The 16,237-nt window shown below is 58.8% G+C and overlaps 5 protein-coding genes across 5 annotated transcripts; 4 read left to right on the forward strand and 1 right to left on the reverse strand.

Moving 5' to 3' along the window:
• Nucleotides 1-1,270: 1,270 nt before the first annotated feature.
• On the forward strand, nucleotides 1,271-1,768 carry A1Q1_05718 (uncharacterized protein; the record flags this gene model as incomplete). Its single annotated transcript, XM_014320927.1, has 1 exon — nucleotides 1,271-1,768. The coding sequence occupies one exon, from the start codon at nucleotides 1,271-1,273 to the stop codon at nucleotides 1,766-1,768; it is 498 nt and encodes a 165-aa protein (XP_014176402.1).
• Nucleotides 1,769-3,240: 1,472 nt separating this feature from the next.
• Nucleotides 3,241-5,133, forward strand: A1Q1_05719 (uncharacterized protein; the record flags this gene model as incomplete). The annotated part of the gene is made up of 3 exons (XM_014320928.1): nucleotides 3,241-3,341; nucleotides 3,493-3,674; nucleotides 3,722-5,133. The coding sequence occupies 3 exons, from the start codon at nucleotides 3,241-3,243 to the stop codon at nucleotides 5,131-5,133; spliced, it is 1,695 nt and encodes a 564-aa protein (XP_014176403.1).
• Nucleotides 5,134-5,581: 448 nt separating this feature from the next.
• A1Q1_05720 (uncharacterized protein) lies at nucleotides 5,582-6,222 on the reverse strand (the record flags this gene model as incomplete). Its single annotated transcript, XM_014320929.1, has 3 exons — nucleotides 5,582-5,741; nucleotides 5,840-6,063; nucleotides 6,109-6,222. 3 exons carry the CDS (start codon nucleotides 6,220-6,222, stop codon nucleotides 5,582-5,584), a joined length of 498 nt encoding a protein of 165 aa, XP_014176404.1.
• Nucleotides 6,223-6,534: 312 nt separating this feature from the next.
• A1Q1_05721 (T-complex protein 1 epsilon subunit) lies at nucleotides 6,535-9,523 on the forward strand (the record flags this gene model as incomplete). The annotated part of the gene is made up of 8 exons (XM_014320930.1): nucleotides 6,535-6,585; nucleotides 6,786-6,824; nucleotides 6,872-7,045; nucleotides 7,096-7,138; nucleotides 7,616-8,493; nucleotides 8,786-8,923; nucleotides 9,055-9,235; nucleotides 9,390-9,523. The coding sequence occupies 8 exons, from the start codon at nucleotides 6,535-6,537 to the stop codon at nucleotides 9,521-9,523; spliced, it is 1,638 nt and encodes a 545-aa protein (XP_014176405.1).
• Nucleotides 9,524-11,442: 1,919 nt separating this feature from the next.
• Nucleotides 11,443-13,571, forward strand: A1Q1_05722 (citrate synthase; the record flags this gene model as incomplete). Its single annotated transcript, XM_014320931.1, has 4 exons — nucleotides 11,443-11,478; nucleotides 11,877-12,212; nucleotides 12,286-13,015; nucleotides 13,363-13,571. The coding sequence occupies 4 exons, from the start codon at nucleotides 11,443-11,445 to the stop codon at nucleotides 13,569-13,571; spliced, it is 1,311 nt and encodes a 436-aa protein (XP_014176406.1).
• Between the last annotated feature and the right edge of the window lie 2,666 nt (nucleotides 13,572-16,237).

Genomic DNA, 16,237 nt, shown 5'->3' on the forward strand with positions numbered 1-16,237 from the left:
CGACTCACCAGATGCTCCGCCTGCGTGTGGGGGAGGAAGGAGCTGTTGTATCCTTTACACGAACATGTAATCAATCATTCATGCGGACTCACAATGGGGAGGAACGGCTGACGAGAGACTTCTTCCTGACGCCTTCCTACCTGGTGGCGTTCGTCACAGTGGCTTCGGACCTGGATGCTCTGGAGGCGATGCGAGGGGTCTGTGCGTGGTCTTGGTACGGTCTTGGGGGTTCGAACTGATGACGTTTCCGGCGCGGCCGAGCGGACGACTCGTGGTGGACACCGAGGGTTTGTCCGGCGATCTGGCAGGCGTCCGGCGAAGCGGCCGAGAAGTGACAGGGATCGGCCATGCGTCCTGAGCCCTTCCCTCGACGCAAAGTCGACGGCCGGAGAGGTCAGGACTGCCCCGCCTTGCCCGTCCGAGTGGCGAACGCCGACAGACTGGATTTGCGCTGCTGCACACGGATAAACTTCGGGCTCAATCACGGCCTTCACGCCAGTTGTGGTGTGGCAATGCCAGGCTATGATCCGCTCGCGAGAGCAAGGAGTGGATCCCATATCGACAGCAGACCTCACCTATCGTCGGCAGAAGGGAGAAGCTCGCATTGCAAGGGCTCATGACAAGCTCTGTGGCGGAAATGCAGTGAGGACCAGGGTTGAGGAAGACAAGTGCAGCCGACGTTTCGGCGGTCAGTCACTGGATGTGCGCGACTGACTGGCGTGAGGATAACGGACGCTTCCGATGGTGAGAGAGATGTAGAAGCAAACCAGCTCAACTCGCAGCAGTAGCAGATCCACTGACGACTGCGGTCATGTAACTGCGGGATCAGCGGTCACGAGGCAGGCGGGGCCGGAGGGGGGCGCAACGGTCCAGACCGATCCAGATCATCATGGATCATCCCCCGCCTCCAAGGTAAACAGGATGTCTTCCTCGACCTCGCCAGTGATGCATGCACATCTCTATTATCTCCATGAGCGTCCTTCACACCCCTGCATTTACTCTCTCCACGAGTACACTCCGTCGACCACATCGTGGCCACCAGCATCACCTATCGCTCTCTCGTTCCTCGTTCAGCGCAAGCACATGAAGTGCCAATTCAAGATCTCTGCCCTCAGCGTTGCTATCGCCTTGGGTGGGTGACTGCTGAGGCCCGGCAACTGACAACTAGCGGCTCTGAGCTTCGGTTTGAATGCTCTCCAGAGTATCGCGATCATCAGATCCGTTCGCGTGAGTCTGGAGAGCTCCTTCGGCAACAACTCATTCATAGATCATGCGTCGACTCCAGAGAGTGATCACTGAGATGCTGGCGCAAAATGAGCGATTCAACGCTCCTATGTTGCCACCGCCGACACCGCTGTCCGCGTCTTCCTCGCTCGCAGGTCAGCACTCCTTGCCTCAGACACAGGCAACTGCATCGCAGCACCCCGGCCTGAGCTCACCAGCTTCGACAACATCAGCGTTGCGTTCCCCGGCTCCCCGCGCCTTGCAGCGGGCAGCCCCGCAGCCGCTGAATCTCCGTCATTCGTGGGACACCAACTCTAACTGGTCTCCAGCGCCCTCTTCCGCCAGAAGCGAGGACGTTCCTCCTTCCGTGAGAGCCATTATACGCAAGCTGGTCGTCCTCAAGGCCGAAATCAATGACAAGTTATGGGATCTGCGCCGAAACATGACCGCAGAGGGCGTCGAAGCCGTGCAGACGGCTACGGCGGACGGCATCGCAGCACTCATTGCTGATCTGCGTGTGCTCAGTACGCAGTTCGGTCTGTAGGTGCCCCGTACAGAAGTGGGATCGGCCCTCGGAAGCAGTTATAGTCAAAAGATGTTCAGCTCCATGGACATTCATGCAGAGAACCAGAATAGAACCAACGCGGCGGCCGCTCGTCTAGACGGTGGGTAACAGACTCTGTGATTCGCTCTCCTGCTACAGTATGCTTGTTTATAACGCCTCCCCCTCAAGAGTCGGCGTCGGGGCACCTCGACAGCGCAACCACGTACAATTCAGCCCATCAGAGCACCCTTCTGTCACCTTCTGCCATTGAATCGTCGGCTGTGCAAGAAAGAACTGACCCCTTACAGACCTGCAGACCACTGGCTTGTACGCCCCCCGCACGCGACTTGCAATGTAAGGTGCCCAATTACACAGGCTAGCGAATGAGCGACTAAGGCCTTTATGCACCACATGCCAAAGCCCATCGCAAGGACTGTCAGTCAGGAGGTCGAAAACTTAAAAACAGTGCCTGTTCCGATGCCGGCTTTCGAGCTCTGCTCTCCACCGTCTCCTGTCCAGCGAAAGTTTCTTGCAGAAGGGTTGCTCACGAGGCACGGAAATACCGGTGGTATCCGTTTCCCGGTGTTCCATCGGGGGGTGGGTTAGCGACCTCCAAATAGACGTCGACGTTGATTGCTGTGCAGCCAAGAGGACCTGTCGCCGAGATGCGGACCATGCATGAGGGCTGAGCAATGCAGCCACAATGCTCCGAGCGAGACTCAAGTGTCGGATTGGTGAGCATCTTGGTCGGAGAGTCTGTGTGTTGCGAGCCCCAGGCGCGAGGCGCGTGAGGCGTCGAAGGGTTGGAGCCAGGGATTGTTAGGGTACACGGACAAGGTACCCATGAAGCGCGTTGAGGCGAAGCTTTTGCCCTCTGGTGCTGCAGCGCTAACCAAACGAAAGTGTCGGCAGTTCAGGGAAAGCGGTCCGAATCCTTGCGCGCTAGGACGGCTTCTGCCTAATTCAAGTAGGGCTGGCTTACCTCGACAGGTCCCTCTCGAACTGTGCGTGAGCTGAGCGTCCTCTTGGCTGCCTGCAGGCAGGCTCGGGGCCTCCTTGGCCTAACAGCTGCTGTCTGCCTGGTGTCTCCAGGATGCAAATGGGCCGCGGCGGTGAAGGGGTTCAGCATGCGCGTGCTCTGCCTGGAGACTCTGGCTGCATGCCTGCCTTCGGCGGACTCGCTCGCTCGTTCCGCTACAAACAACCCGCCCTCGTCCTCCTCTTCGTGTTCGCCGGCCCAGACTCACGTTACCTTACCCTCAGCTAACTCATTACCTTCTCTTCTACTCTCCTACACTCATTCTCTTTCGACCTCCATCGCTACCTTGGTCGTCGTCGCTTCTGCTCTTCTTCTCGACCCACCCACGCTCTTTACCTTCCACCTTACCCCGACAGCGCCAGCGCTGTGAGCCGACGTACCTGAATTTGCCCATCGCACTTTCCGGCCGCTCCGTCTGCCAGTTTCGCCCACCATGTATTTTGCTCCTGCCGCTGCTGCTCTGCTGGCCTCGACGGCCATTCACGGTGTCAGCGCCAAGTCCGCTGAGGAGTGGCGAACGCGTTCCATCTACCAGTGAGTACTGTGACGCAAAGGAAGGATGCCACCGCCGCCGAGGCACGGGCTCGGCGCTGGGGCACGCGACTCCAGAGAACTGTATCAGTGATCCGCAGCATCGCCGCAGCTTCATCATAAACCACAACAACAAACGCTGACATCAACTAAGGCTCATCACCGATCGCTTCGCGCCTCCTTCGGACTCTGCTCCTGCTCTCACCAACCCCCTTCCTTCCGAGTGCAATGTCTGGGACCAGACCTGGTGTGGAGGAACTTGGCTCTCCATCATTGACAAGCTCGACTACATCCAGGGAATGGGCCTCGATGCCATCTGGATCTCCCCCGTCAGCCGTGAGTGTGCATGCTAATAATGCCGGGAGAGCAGTGTCTGACGTCAGAAAACATCGACTACCACACTCCCTACAACTTTGCCTACCACGGCTACTGGGTCAATGACCCCACCAAGCTGAACCCCCGCTTCGGTTCTTCGGACGACCTGAAGAAGCTCTCCGACGAGCTGCACAAGCGCAACATGTGGCTCATGGTCGACATTGTCGTCCAGAACGTCCCTGCTCTTGAGAACATCATCGACAGCCCTGAGAAGCTTGCCGAGGACGGCTCTCTCTGGACTAGCCGCGACGATTTCCACGACTTCTGTATCATCAAGGACTACAGCAATCTGACCCAGGTCGAGAACTGCTCCCTCGGTGACGAGAAGCTCGTTCTCCTCGACGTTAACACCGAGAATCCGAACGTGCAGTCGAAGCTCAATGATTGGATTGCCAACCTCGTCAAGGAGTACAACATCGACGGTCTCCGTATCGATGCGGCGAAGCACGTTCCGGGCGAGTTCTGGACCAGCTTCTGTGGTGCTGCCGGCGTCTTCTGTATCGGTGAGGTCTTCGGTGACGACATGGAGATGGCCGTCAAGTACCAGAAGAACAAATACCTCGACTCCATCCTCGGCTTCCCTCTCTACTACGGTATCCAGAAGGGCTTCGGTGCTCCGTACGCCAACATGACCGAGTTCACTTCGCGCCTCAAGGCCGTCCAGGAGGGTTTCGTTGACACGACCGTCCTCGGTAACTTCCTGGAGAGCCACGACGTCCCTCGTTGGCGCAACCAGACTGTCGACCCCCGTCTCGGCTACAACGCCCAGGTTGCCCAGTTCCTTCTCGAGGGTATCCCCGTCGTCTACTACGGCTCTGAGCAGGACTTTGCTGGCAACATGGATCCCACCAACCGTGAGGCTCTCTGGCCCTCGAACTACGAGAACACCACGACCTACCAGCAGATCACCCGTCTCAACAAGATCCGTTCCGCCATCATTGAGAACAACCTCGAGTACAACGGCGAGTCGTTCCTGAACGCCAAGTCCCAGATCGTCGACTCGACGGACTACGACGTCGCTATTCGTCGCGGCCCCGTTCTCTTCTCGATCACCAACCGTGGTTCCCCGGAGAACGGGACCTACTTCCCCATCCACAACACTGGCTGGGACTCTGTCACTCCCGTCATTGACCTCCTCACCTGCACTGAGTTCACGGTCGGTAGCGGTGGCTCGCTTTCAGTCTCGTACTCGACGCAGGGCTACGGTGGCCTCCCCTACGTTTGGGTTACCACCAAGGATGCTAAGAACCTCGGCCTTTGCACGGACAAGCAGATGGGCATTGTCTCCAAGGACAAGGTCAACAACGACGCCTCGGACAAGGTCAAGGAGGCTGAGAAGAACGCCGGCTCCAAGATGAGTGTGTCGGTCGCCATGGCCATCACCGCGCTTCTTGGCACGACGGCTGCTGCGCTTCTGTAATCGCGCTCAGCCTTCTCTCCCCCACTTCCCACTCTTAAGGCATTATGGAAGGACTGTTCAACCACACTCCTCACCCCCACATCCACACTCATACATTCGCTGAGTGTCTACGATATGTGGCTCGTTCCACTCGTCCCGTGCACTCCATCACGACGTTCACCCTCAACGTTCTATACCTTTCTTGAATATAATTCTGGACAATCCTACCCCATCCTGTCTTGATGAGCACGGCACCGCTCACTGAGCCAGGCCCGCTCCCAGCCGAACCACTGAAGACGGCCCCCCTTCACGATACACATGATGTTGTACCAATACTTCTTGCGCAGTTTCATGGATTTATACTTTTACAACAGTAGATCTATAGCTTTCTATGAATAAGTGGTTGAATCGATGCTGATGGGAGTGTCTTGTTGAGGCGTGCTGAAGAGTGTAGAGGGAGCCGAATGCGTTAACCGAGTCGAGCGCGCTTCGCCTGAACGTCGTCCCGCGCTACGTCCGACTTGCGCTTCTCCTTCTTTCTCCGCTCGTGCTGGACAGTCGCGCCCTCAAGGTCGAGCTCACTCCCACTCAATGTGATCTCGAGGTACGGGTTGTGGGTCATTTTGGGCCTGAGAGTCAGCTACCGCGTCCAAAATGAACAGCTTCTTTCACCCGCGAAAGGGGGTGATCCGCCTCCCTCATACGAAAAGCCTTATGATAAGCTCACTTAGTTTTCCCGCTCAGTACGCGTTCGAGACTCGGTCTCTCCTGGCTCTTCATGTGCCCCGAGACGTTGTACTGCCAGACCTCGTTGTGTGTTTTCAGCCACTCGCGCTTCACCTTCTCGACAACAGAGATCAGGCGCGGAATAGCCAGAGTGGCCGGATGCAGTGTTGAGTTTGCTTTCGGCTCAGTCGACAGCTGCGTTGTGAGGATTGCGGGCGAGCCGGCCTGAGGTGTCAGCTAAAGCTCGAACAGTTGAACCGGAGGTCTCACCTCGAGCAGCGCAATTGCACGCTCGGCGTACTTAACCACATGACCACCGGTCGTGACGCGTATCGGCCGCGGTTCTCCATCTGTCTTGCTTGTCGATGTTGTTGTGGCCGCCATGCTGCTGAAGTCTGACTCGGCGGAAGGTTGCTGTCGCTTGCGCGCGTTCAATGCTCAACTTTCTGCGTGCAGTGACGAAATGTTGTTGACACGATAGGCCAGCGTCCCCTCCCTGCAGTAGGCGTCCCTCTGCCAGGCACTGCGCAAATAGTGGAGGCACGCCTAGCAGGCTTGCTTCCAGGTGTCGCAGGTGCATGCCGCGTGGCAAATGTCACGTGTGCGATTCTCTCTGACGCGTTGGTTTCCAGTCGCACATTCGGTCAGCTTCCTTGAACATCTTGCTCGACAACTCTACTCCCAAAAACAACCACGATGTCGCTCGACCAGATCGGAGCTGGCCAGGCGGTGTACGCCCAGGACGAGGTACGTTACCCCTTGCTTGACCGGCGCGCAAGTGCGACTCTGGAGCTTGCCTTTTGGAGCTGTCGGCGTGTCGAATACGGTGGACCGAGCGGCATGAACGGCAATGGGAATTTCAGTTGACACACACTACAGAACGGACGTCCCTTCATCATTGTCCGGTATGACTGACGGAGAGAAACACACTGACTGGAAGCGAGCAGGGCAAGAAGGTCCGCACCCACGGCCTCGAGGCTATCCGTGTATGTTACCTGCTTCAGAGATGATTGTCGTAAGCTGACACGCACAGAGCCACATTCTCGCCGCCCGCGCGGTCACCAACATCATCAAGACGTCGCTTGGCCCGAGAGGTCTCGACAAAATTCTGATCTCCCCCGACGGAGACATCAATGTCACGAACGATGGTGCCACGATCCTCTCCAACATGGAGGTTGACCACCAGATCGCCAAGCTCCTCGTTGAGGTAAGCTAGCAGTTCGTCACGGGTCGAAGCTGACAGATCAGGTCTCGAAGAGCCAGGACGACGAGATTGGTGACGGTACCACGGGTGTTGTTGGTGAGTTCGGTTGGAGGCGGGCCGGCAGAACAGAACAACAGGTCTCGCGGAATCGGCGTACAGAAAGGGGACGTGTGGGTCTCAACCCCCGCTCTGAGTGCTTGCTTTCCGGAAACTGGATCAAAATGGCTTTGAACAGCTATCTGGACGTGCTTCGGGAAGGAAACATGCCTATGTTGGGGTCTGCGATCTACCTCGGACACATCAAGTACAGCTCATCGCGCTCTCTAATCTCGCAACGAAGATTTACGCCTCGAAGCCTGACTTTGTGATCATTGGCACTATCGCGTTGCTCCGGTTGAAGATCTGCTCTGCTTGCCTAACTGGAGACGCTGGTACAGCTCTGGCAGAGCAGGCTGGTCGCATCAAGCTACAGCTCTGGCGTCTGCATCTCTGCGACTGCGATGCCTGCGATGCCGAGAAATGCCTGACCGGATCTGTCGCACAATTGTCTTGAGCCGTGCCCATGCCTTACAGTTGCCATCATCGGTCCAAAGCTGACATCAGTCCTCGCCGGTGCTCTCCTCTCCTCGGCCCTCTCCCTCCTCGACCGCGGTATCCACCCCATCCGCATCGCCGATGGTTACGAGAAGGCGTGTGAGATCGCTATCAAAGAGCTTGACCGCGTCGCCGACACTGTTCCCTTCAGCAAGGACGACACCTCCAACCTCCTGAAGACTGCCAAGACCTCGCTTGGCTCCAAGATCGTCTCCCTCGCCGGCGACAAGTTCGCCAAGATTGCCGTCGACGCTGTCCTCTCGGTCGCCGACCTCCAGCGTAAGGACGTCGACTTTGAGCTCATCAAGGTCGACGGAAAGGTCGGAGGTTCCCTCGAGGACACTGAGCTCGTCCACGGTGTCGTCATCGACAAGGACTTCTCCCACCCCCAGATGCCCCGTACCGTCAAGGACGCCAAGATTGCGATCCTCACGTGTCCGTTCGAGCCCCCTCGCCCGAAGACGAAGCACAAGCTTGACATTGAGAACGTCGAGGAGTTCAAGAAGCTGCGCGCGTACGAGAAGGAGAAGTTCGAGGAGATGATCAAGCGGGTTAAGGACACTGGAGCGAACCTCGTCATCTGTCAGTGGGGCTTTGACGACGAGGCCAATCACCTGCTCATGCAGAACGACCTCCCCGCCGTACGTTGGGTTGGCGGTCCCGAGATCGAGCTCATTGCGATTGCCACGAATGGTCGCATTGTGCCCCGATTCGAGGACCTGTCGGCTGAGAAGCTTGGACACGCCGGTCTCGTTCAGGAGATGTCGTTCGGTACGACGAGGGACAAGATGTTGGTGATTGAGGAGTGTGCCAACTCGCGCGCTGTGACTGTGTTCGTTCGTGGTAGCAACAAGATGGTACGTGCATCCAAACCCCCTGGGTTCCCCTCGGATCCCCTTGGTCATGTGGTCTGTCTGTGACCAGGGGGCCCAATTCTGTTCCTGTCGGGTCGGAGGTGAACGGTCGTTACCCCGCAAGTGTGCGCGTAATCACATCGTGGCACAGGGCGGGCCGATCGGTGACCACCATCGGCAAAACATAGTGCCGTGAAGACGCGGTCCTGGCTGCAAGCCACGCAGCCGCCTACACTTCCGACCCACACCGACGTACATGCATAGAGAGGAAGAGACCGTGCTGACACTACTACAGATCATCGACGAGGCTAAGCGTGCGCTGCATGATGCCATCTGCGTTGTGCGCAACCTGATCAGGGATAACCGTGTGGTGTACGGTGGTGGTGCCGCCGAGATCTGTGCTTCGATCGCCGTCGCGAAAAAGGCCGACGAGGTGAGTTTTGGGCCAGTTGGGCCCCGGTGTCTTACCGTGTCTTACCCCCACGGGAAAACTCTGGTGACCCCGCTGTCCAAATGTCCGGAAACCAAACCTGAGCGAGCACACTTGCTGACGCTCGCTCCCAGACCCCCACTATCGAGCAGTACGCCATGCGGGCGTTCGCTCAGGCCTTGGACGCGGTGCCTCTTGCCCTGGCGGAGAACTCTGGTCTCTCGCCGATTGACACGCTTGCCGATGTCAAGTCGAGGCAAGTAACCGAGAACAACCCCCGCCTCGGAGTTGACTGCATGGGCAAGGGAGAGAACGGTGAGTATTGCTCGATCACGAATGTGTGTGCGGAGGGCAGTGCGCCAGTGCGCCGGGCCGGACTGGCCCGACGACAGCTGCAGAAGCATACACGCGTGCCGGTGGAATGGAAGAAGGCTTGGCAGAGGGCAGAATGTGCTGACGCCGATCACAGACATGAAGAAGCAGTACGTGTACGACCCGCTCATCTCGAAGCGTCAGCAGCTCCTGCTCGCGACGCAGGTTGTGCGGATGATTCTGAGGGTGGACGACGTGATCAGCAACCTGTCGTTCAACGACGAGCTGTAGACGTAGCATTTTTTGTGACAGTAGATCATTTGGTAGAGACACCTGGCAACCGGACAGCGATCAGATAATAGCGATGTGACTCATGGCACGAACCATTCGAGCGGCAGCGATCAGCGTGAGCAGTCACGGTTGTTAGAGCCAGGGGCACAGGGGCATACGCTTGAGGGTGACGCTGCCGCTGGCTGCGTGCTGACGTGCTGACGTGCTGACGGGCCGTCGGACAAGTGCGATTGCGGCGATGTGTGCGGGGACACCAGAGAGGGCCGGGGAGGCACGGGGGCATGGGGGTGGGCGCACGGGGGCCAACCTTGGTCAGCTTGTGGCTTACAGTGGGTCCGGCGGCGTGCGTGCCGGAGAGATGGGTAAAGCAAGCGTGCTTGGCTGGGCGGAGGACACCGCCGCCTGGCCGCCTATGCTCGGAAATCTATACCGTGAGCCGCGCTACAGCGTTCGTGTCAGCAGTGGTTCGTCACCACCGCCGGAGCCGCGAGTAGCGTGGTGGACCTCGCCGCTGCACGACTCCGCAGAAGACCGCACAAGAGTGCACAAGAATGCACAAGAATGCAGCTGCCCGCTGATCGGCGACATGGTCGGGGAGCGGTATGCATACCAGGTATGGGGGGCGCGGGGTGCAGCGGCGGCGTCGCAGAAATCAAGTAGGTATGCCCGTAAACGAGACAGTGAGGGGTCTCCAAATGACAGACAGGCGTTTGCGTCGGCGGCGCGCAAACCCCGCCCAGCGGGCCCAGCGGCGAAGGCGGCGCCGCGGCATGTCTCCATGCCGCTTGCCTACTGACGCTACGCAGTAACACTACGTCGTCGTGGCCTTCGTGCTGTCGTGCCGTCGACCCGTCGACCCGTCGCTAGATCGGTACCCGGCAAAGTTGAGCGACGGAAAAAATGACGTGGCAATAATTTTTCCGAAGAATTTGACCGAACCGTCGGGGGATGACGGGCGATGCATTTTTCCATGGCTTCAACTGGCCCAGCTGAGGCACATAACCGGTGGGGGCAGGCTGTATGGTATGGGGGTATAGAGGGTGTAGAGAGCTCTGCAGGGCCCATAGGGGCACGCAGGGGCCGAGCGGCCGCAGGGCAGGATCAATCAAGTGTTAGGGCGTGATTGGGAGCTGCAGCGTGATTCTTGGGTTTCTGCGCCGGGGTGCACGCGTACGCACGAGGGTTAGCGAAGGGGACGGGCGTTGCGGCGCCCTGCCTGGCTACCTGGCTACCTGGCTACCTGGCTACCTGGCTACCTGGGCTGGGTTCTGACCGGGCCGTGTTGTGCGCTCTGCCTCGCTGCTTCGCTGCTCCGTGGGGAGGTCAGGAAGGTCGGGATGTCTTGGCCACGTCCTCGACAAGGAACAGATGCAGCCAGTGGGAGGGGGAAAAGGCAGCCGAAGCGGGGCGAGTGGGGGTAGGCACTGGTGGTGACAGGTGCCTCGCTTGCATCGAGATTGCTTGGGTGATGGATACTGGGAATCAAATGGCCGTCGCGACGGTCCGGGAAGCTCGGCTGCTGACCGATGGGCCGCAAGTGTAGGAGTATCAGTCACGGTATCACCGGGAGAAGGGCAGGGTCAGGTCAGCTGCTGCAAGGGGGAGGGGGGCAAGAGGGACAAGGGCTCCAGTTCATCTAAGGCAAAGGCAGGCACAGATACAGCAGAGATGGTGAGGTCATGCGGCAGGTGATAGGAAGGCTGTAGACCAAGCAAGCAAGCGGCGGCCAGCCAGTGCCACGGCCGAGGGGGAAGAGGATGGGGACCGACGGAGCCGGAATTTAACCCTGAACAGTCGTCGTCACTTTGCGAACCACCGTAGCCACCAGCCAAAGACTACTGGCCCATAACCTTTATATCACACAACACCACCCGACTTCCCCCTCTTCTTTCTCTCACCACCTCCCCCCCCTAATCACCATGCTCGCCTCTACCCGCAACGCTATCCGCACCCAGGTCAGTACCTCTGTCCACTACCACCCCTCCCTACCCTCTACTCTTGTCAACATCACTCTCAACTTCGACAACGCCTCCCGCGCTTGAACTTTTCCGCGACCCCCCCTTTTTTTCTCCAAAAGCGCCAGCCCGCACCACTTTGCGGTTGGGGCGAGAGAAAGTCAAAGAACCATCCTATCGCTCTACGGCTATGGCATGGCGCATCGTCTGTCGCATATCCACACACTGGCACACTGCTTCGGTGACGACACTGCACAACCGTCGTCGCACGTCGCACGCCATGTGCATCATCGCATCCCCACAACGTTATCGCGGTTTAGGCATGCCACACACGTTTCCACACACTTCTACCATCGTTGCCCGCATGTCACACATTGCATTCCGCTGACGCTTAACAGTCGCGCCTCGCCCGCAACTTCTCGGCCTCGTCGGTCGCCTCGGCCCAGTCGCTCAAGGAGCGCCTCGCCGAGCTGATCCCCAAGGAGATTGAGGAGGTCAAGGAGGTCCGCGCCAAGTACGGCGACAAGTCGTTCGGCCCCAACACTGTTGACCAGATGTACGGTGGCATGCGTGGCCTCAAGGGCCTCGTCTGGGAGGGCTCCGTCCTCGACGCCGACGAGGGTATCCGTTTCCGTGGCCTCACCATCCCCGAGACCCAGGAGGCCCTCCCCAAGGCCCCCGGCGGCCAGGAGCCCCTCCCTGAGGGTCTCTTCTGGCTCCTCGTCACCGGCGAGGTCCACCGAGGAGCAGGTCAAGTCCCTTTCCGCCGAGTGGAACGCCCGTGGCGAGATCCCCGACTTCGTCAAGGAGCTCATTGACCGCTGCCCCCGCGACCTCCATCCCATGACCCAGTTCTCCATCGCCGTCAACGCCCTCAACCACGACTCTGCCTTCGCCAAGTCGTACGCCCAGGGCATCAACAAGAAGGACTACTGGCAGCCCACTTACGAGGACGCCATGGACCTCATTGCCAAGCTTCCTCAGATCGCCGGTCGCATCTTCCGCAACGTCTACGGTGACGGCAAGATGCCCGCTGTTGACGCCTCCAAGGACTACTCTGCCAACCTCTCCACCTACCTTGGCTTCGGTGACAACAAGGAGTTCGTCGACCTGATGCGCCTCTACATCACCATCCACTCTGACCACGAGGGTGGCAACGTCTCTGCCCACACCGGTCACCTCGTCGGCTCTGCCCTCTCTGACCCCTTCCTCTCGTACGGTGCTGCCCTTAACGGTCTCGCCGGTCCCCTCCACGGTCTCGCCAACCAGGAGGTCCTCCGCTGGATCCAGAAGATGCAGTCCGTTGTCGGTGAGAACCCCTCGGACGAGAAGGTCGCCGAGTACGTCTGGTCGACCCTCAAGAGCGGCCAGGTCGTCCCCGGTTACGGCCACGCCGTCCTCCGCAAGACCGACCCGCGTTACACTGCCCAGCGCGAGTTCGCTCTCCGCCACCTCCCCAACGACCCGCTCTTCAAGCTCGTCGCCCAGATCTACAAGATCGTCCCTAACATTCTTCTTGAGGCCGGCAAGGCCAAGAGTGAGTTTACCAGTCCTCGGACAAGATTGGTTCATGCGCGCGATACGTGACGTGACGCGAGTGGACGGGCTACGCAAACCAGCAGCAGCAGTCCGAAGCGGGGTGACTCTGGTGGTTCACCAGTAGAAAAAAAAACGGTCTTTATCGGTCAATTGGTCCGATCCAGGGTTTTGTGCTCAGGGAGAGCGCGCTGATCCTGGGTGTCGGTATCTCATGGCCCGAAAAAACCGGGTGATAGTCGAGTTGCCCCGCTTTTGCCGCTCCGCTCAAAGTGTCCCGCACGACTTGTGCTGTAATCAATCTATCCGAGTCTTTTCCGAAGTTCTATCGTGCTGACCGTTCCTCAGACCCCTGGCCCAACGTCGACGCCCACTCTGGTGTCCTCCTCACCTACTACGGCCTCAACCAGCAGGACTTCTACACCGTCCTCTTCGGTGTCTCGCGTGCCTTCGGTGTCGCCTCCCAGCTCATCTGGGACCGTGCCCTCGGCATGCCCCTCGAGCGCCCCAAGTCGTTCTCGACTGCCCACATCAAGAAGATGTTCGAGGGCAAGTAAGCACCTCGCAACAACTCCTAGACCCCCCCGCCGCCGCCGCATCGCTATCAGTATAAGAGCTGAGAACCGGTCGACGGTACCTCTCATCCCGCAATCTCCCTCATCATCATCCTCATCGCAACATATGTCCATATAATTGGCATAGTTAAAATCAATCCAAAAATTGTGTTTAAGGCGCAGCAGTTTCTACTTTTTTCTTATGCAGTCGTACTCGAGAAAACGTCCAAACCTGAGGCGCGCCAGCGCCGAGGGCGTAGCATCACTCACAAGTGAAGGCGCGGTAGCGCCGAGCCCACTGACAGGCAGTGATCAGCAACGAGCAAAAACCAGTCCGAGCAAGGCCGAAGACACCTTGCATATCGCCAGGTAGCCGAGAGTGGGGGAGACACCGAGTATCAACTCCGCCCCGGACATGCATACGTGGTAGCGAGCACTGTGGGCATGGTAGCGAGCTCGCAGCAAAGAAGAGCGAAGTTTGAAGTAGCGAGGTATAAACGAGCAATTAACGAGGAATAAGCGACGCTCCCTTCGAAGAGAGTGGGTTTCGGTGTGTTTCGGCCCTGTCGGTCATTCGTCGGCTTACGCAGACTGGTGGACATGTGCCCCGTGCCAGTGTGGTGTGGGCCAGTGTGGGGCGCACGGGGGCCAACCTTGGTCAGCTTGTGGCTTACAGTGGGTCCGGCGGCGTGCGTGCCGGAGAGATGGGTAAAGCAAGCGTGCTTGGCTGGGCGGAGGACACCGCCGCCTGGCCGCCTATGCTCGGAAATCTATACCGTGAGCCGCGCTACAGCGTTCGTGTCAGCAGTGGTTCGTCACCACCGCCGGAGCCGCGAGTAGCGTGGTGGACCTCGCCGCTGCACGACTCCGCAGAAGACCGCACAAGAGTGCACAAGAATGCACAAGAATGCAGCTGCCCGCTGATCGGCGACATGGTCGGGGAGCGGTATGCATACCACGCTAGAGCCTGATGACTGCTGGTGACAAACACGCACTACGTCAGATGTCCCTGGTGAGCGGGCGTCATCGGTCTGCGAATGCGGTCAGCGCCGCCATCTAACTCGTTGCGCTCTCGTGGCTCGCTATGGGTGACGGGCCCGTGTATCTGGCCTGTCACAGCCCGTGGGCGCTGTGAGACATGGCAAGCCCGCACATCGGGCATGCTCTGCCGCCGGTAATGCACTGGCTGCACTGGCTGCACCACGCCCGCTGCTACTCAGAACACTGCAGACGCGCACCCGACGCGCACCCGACGCGCACCCGAGCAGCGCAGATCCACCCTCGTAGCCGTAAGCACGACACGCCTGAAGCAGAATGAGACATGACTGCGGACCGGAACTGAGCTGCCGGATGGAGGGATCGGTCAGGACGATATCCGGAGGGGATATATCGAGATTGTACCTCGCTCGCGTATCAAGTGCGTCCCGACCATGCGGAGCGGGCCCGCATTCCTCACACCTCTTATCTCGCCTGTGCACATGCATCCTGGGCCGCCGGCTGAGGTGTTGTGGGATCTAGAAAGGGCATGTCCGTTAGAGGATGGATCGCCGGTGGGATCGGGGAATGGGCCGGGATAAAGATTGGCTGGGAGGGATTTGGGTGTTGGAATGTGATCTGGCTGGGAGCTGGCGTGGTTATCTGTGATACCCGCGTGCGCGTGTCTCAGCACAAGAGTGGGACGGAAGACGCCGATCATGCACAGCCTACCTCGGAGATGCGGGAGAGGTCACGAGGGTAGAGCGAGGGAGCCGGAGGACGATGTTGGGTACGAACCCCCCCGTGGCGGGGTCACTTGACATTGCGGCGTGAGCCACGACATTGGTGAAGTAGGTGGTAGGTGCCCCCCCCCCCCATGGGATTCCAGGATGGCGCGCTCGGTCTGGCTGGAGTAGCTTTTACGTCGTGGAGACACAACGACGCGGTCTGGGCTGGGCTTTGCACACTATACTTGTTCAACGCTCGGCGTACCAACCGCAACCGACAGCAGACGAGCGCAACACCCCCGCCCTCGGGTCGGAATGCGCTATACCTAGTCCAGTTTCCTTTCTTGCTGCTTTAGACTCTGCTGCACATTACAGGGAGGCTCAGCTATGTGTACCTTCTGCAGTGCGTCAGCTCCGCCTCGCGTCACCTGACCTGTGGTGAGCCAGCCAGGCTCCCCCAGTCCCACGCCCACACGGCACAAACTTACAGCCTCTACATATTTCTCGTCTCAACACTCACTTCCCCACATGCCTGACTTGTGCTTCGCCGCGCTTCCTCGCCTTCCACTGTGATCCAATGTTCTCGGATTTGAGTCGTCAGCATCACTGATCGATCACAGCACAGCTGTGAATACGGAGGACCGCCCTTAATCAAGAAGCAAACGTAAAACCGACGACAAAGTTAGCTCATGGTTATGCTTGGTGGAGCGTCATCGCCTCGTCACACATGTGCAGCATCGTTTCCGGAGCTTGCAGCTTTCGAAACCTTCTTTGCTGGCGACATCTGCTCTGTATGGGGTATGTATTCACACACTCGTACTCCATCGACGTCGACATCGTTTCTCCGCTTAGAGTTCAGAGTCTGTGTTGACTGGACTGAGCATTGTTTTCTGATCCGCAGTTGGTTCACGAGAGTTAATCCACCGGGGTCGTCAGTCCACTGCAGCTGCGTCGACCTGAAGGCGG

Source organism: Trichosporon asahii (assembly GCF_000293215.1).
Source record: "Trichosporon asahii var. asahii CBS 2479 unplaced genomic scaffold scaffold00075, whole genome shotgun sequence".
NCBI lineage: Eukaryota > Fungi > Basidiomycota > Tremellomycetes > Trichosporonales > Trichosporonaceae > Trichosporon > Trichosporon asahii.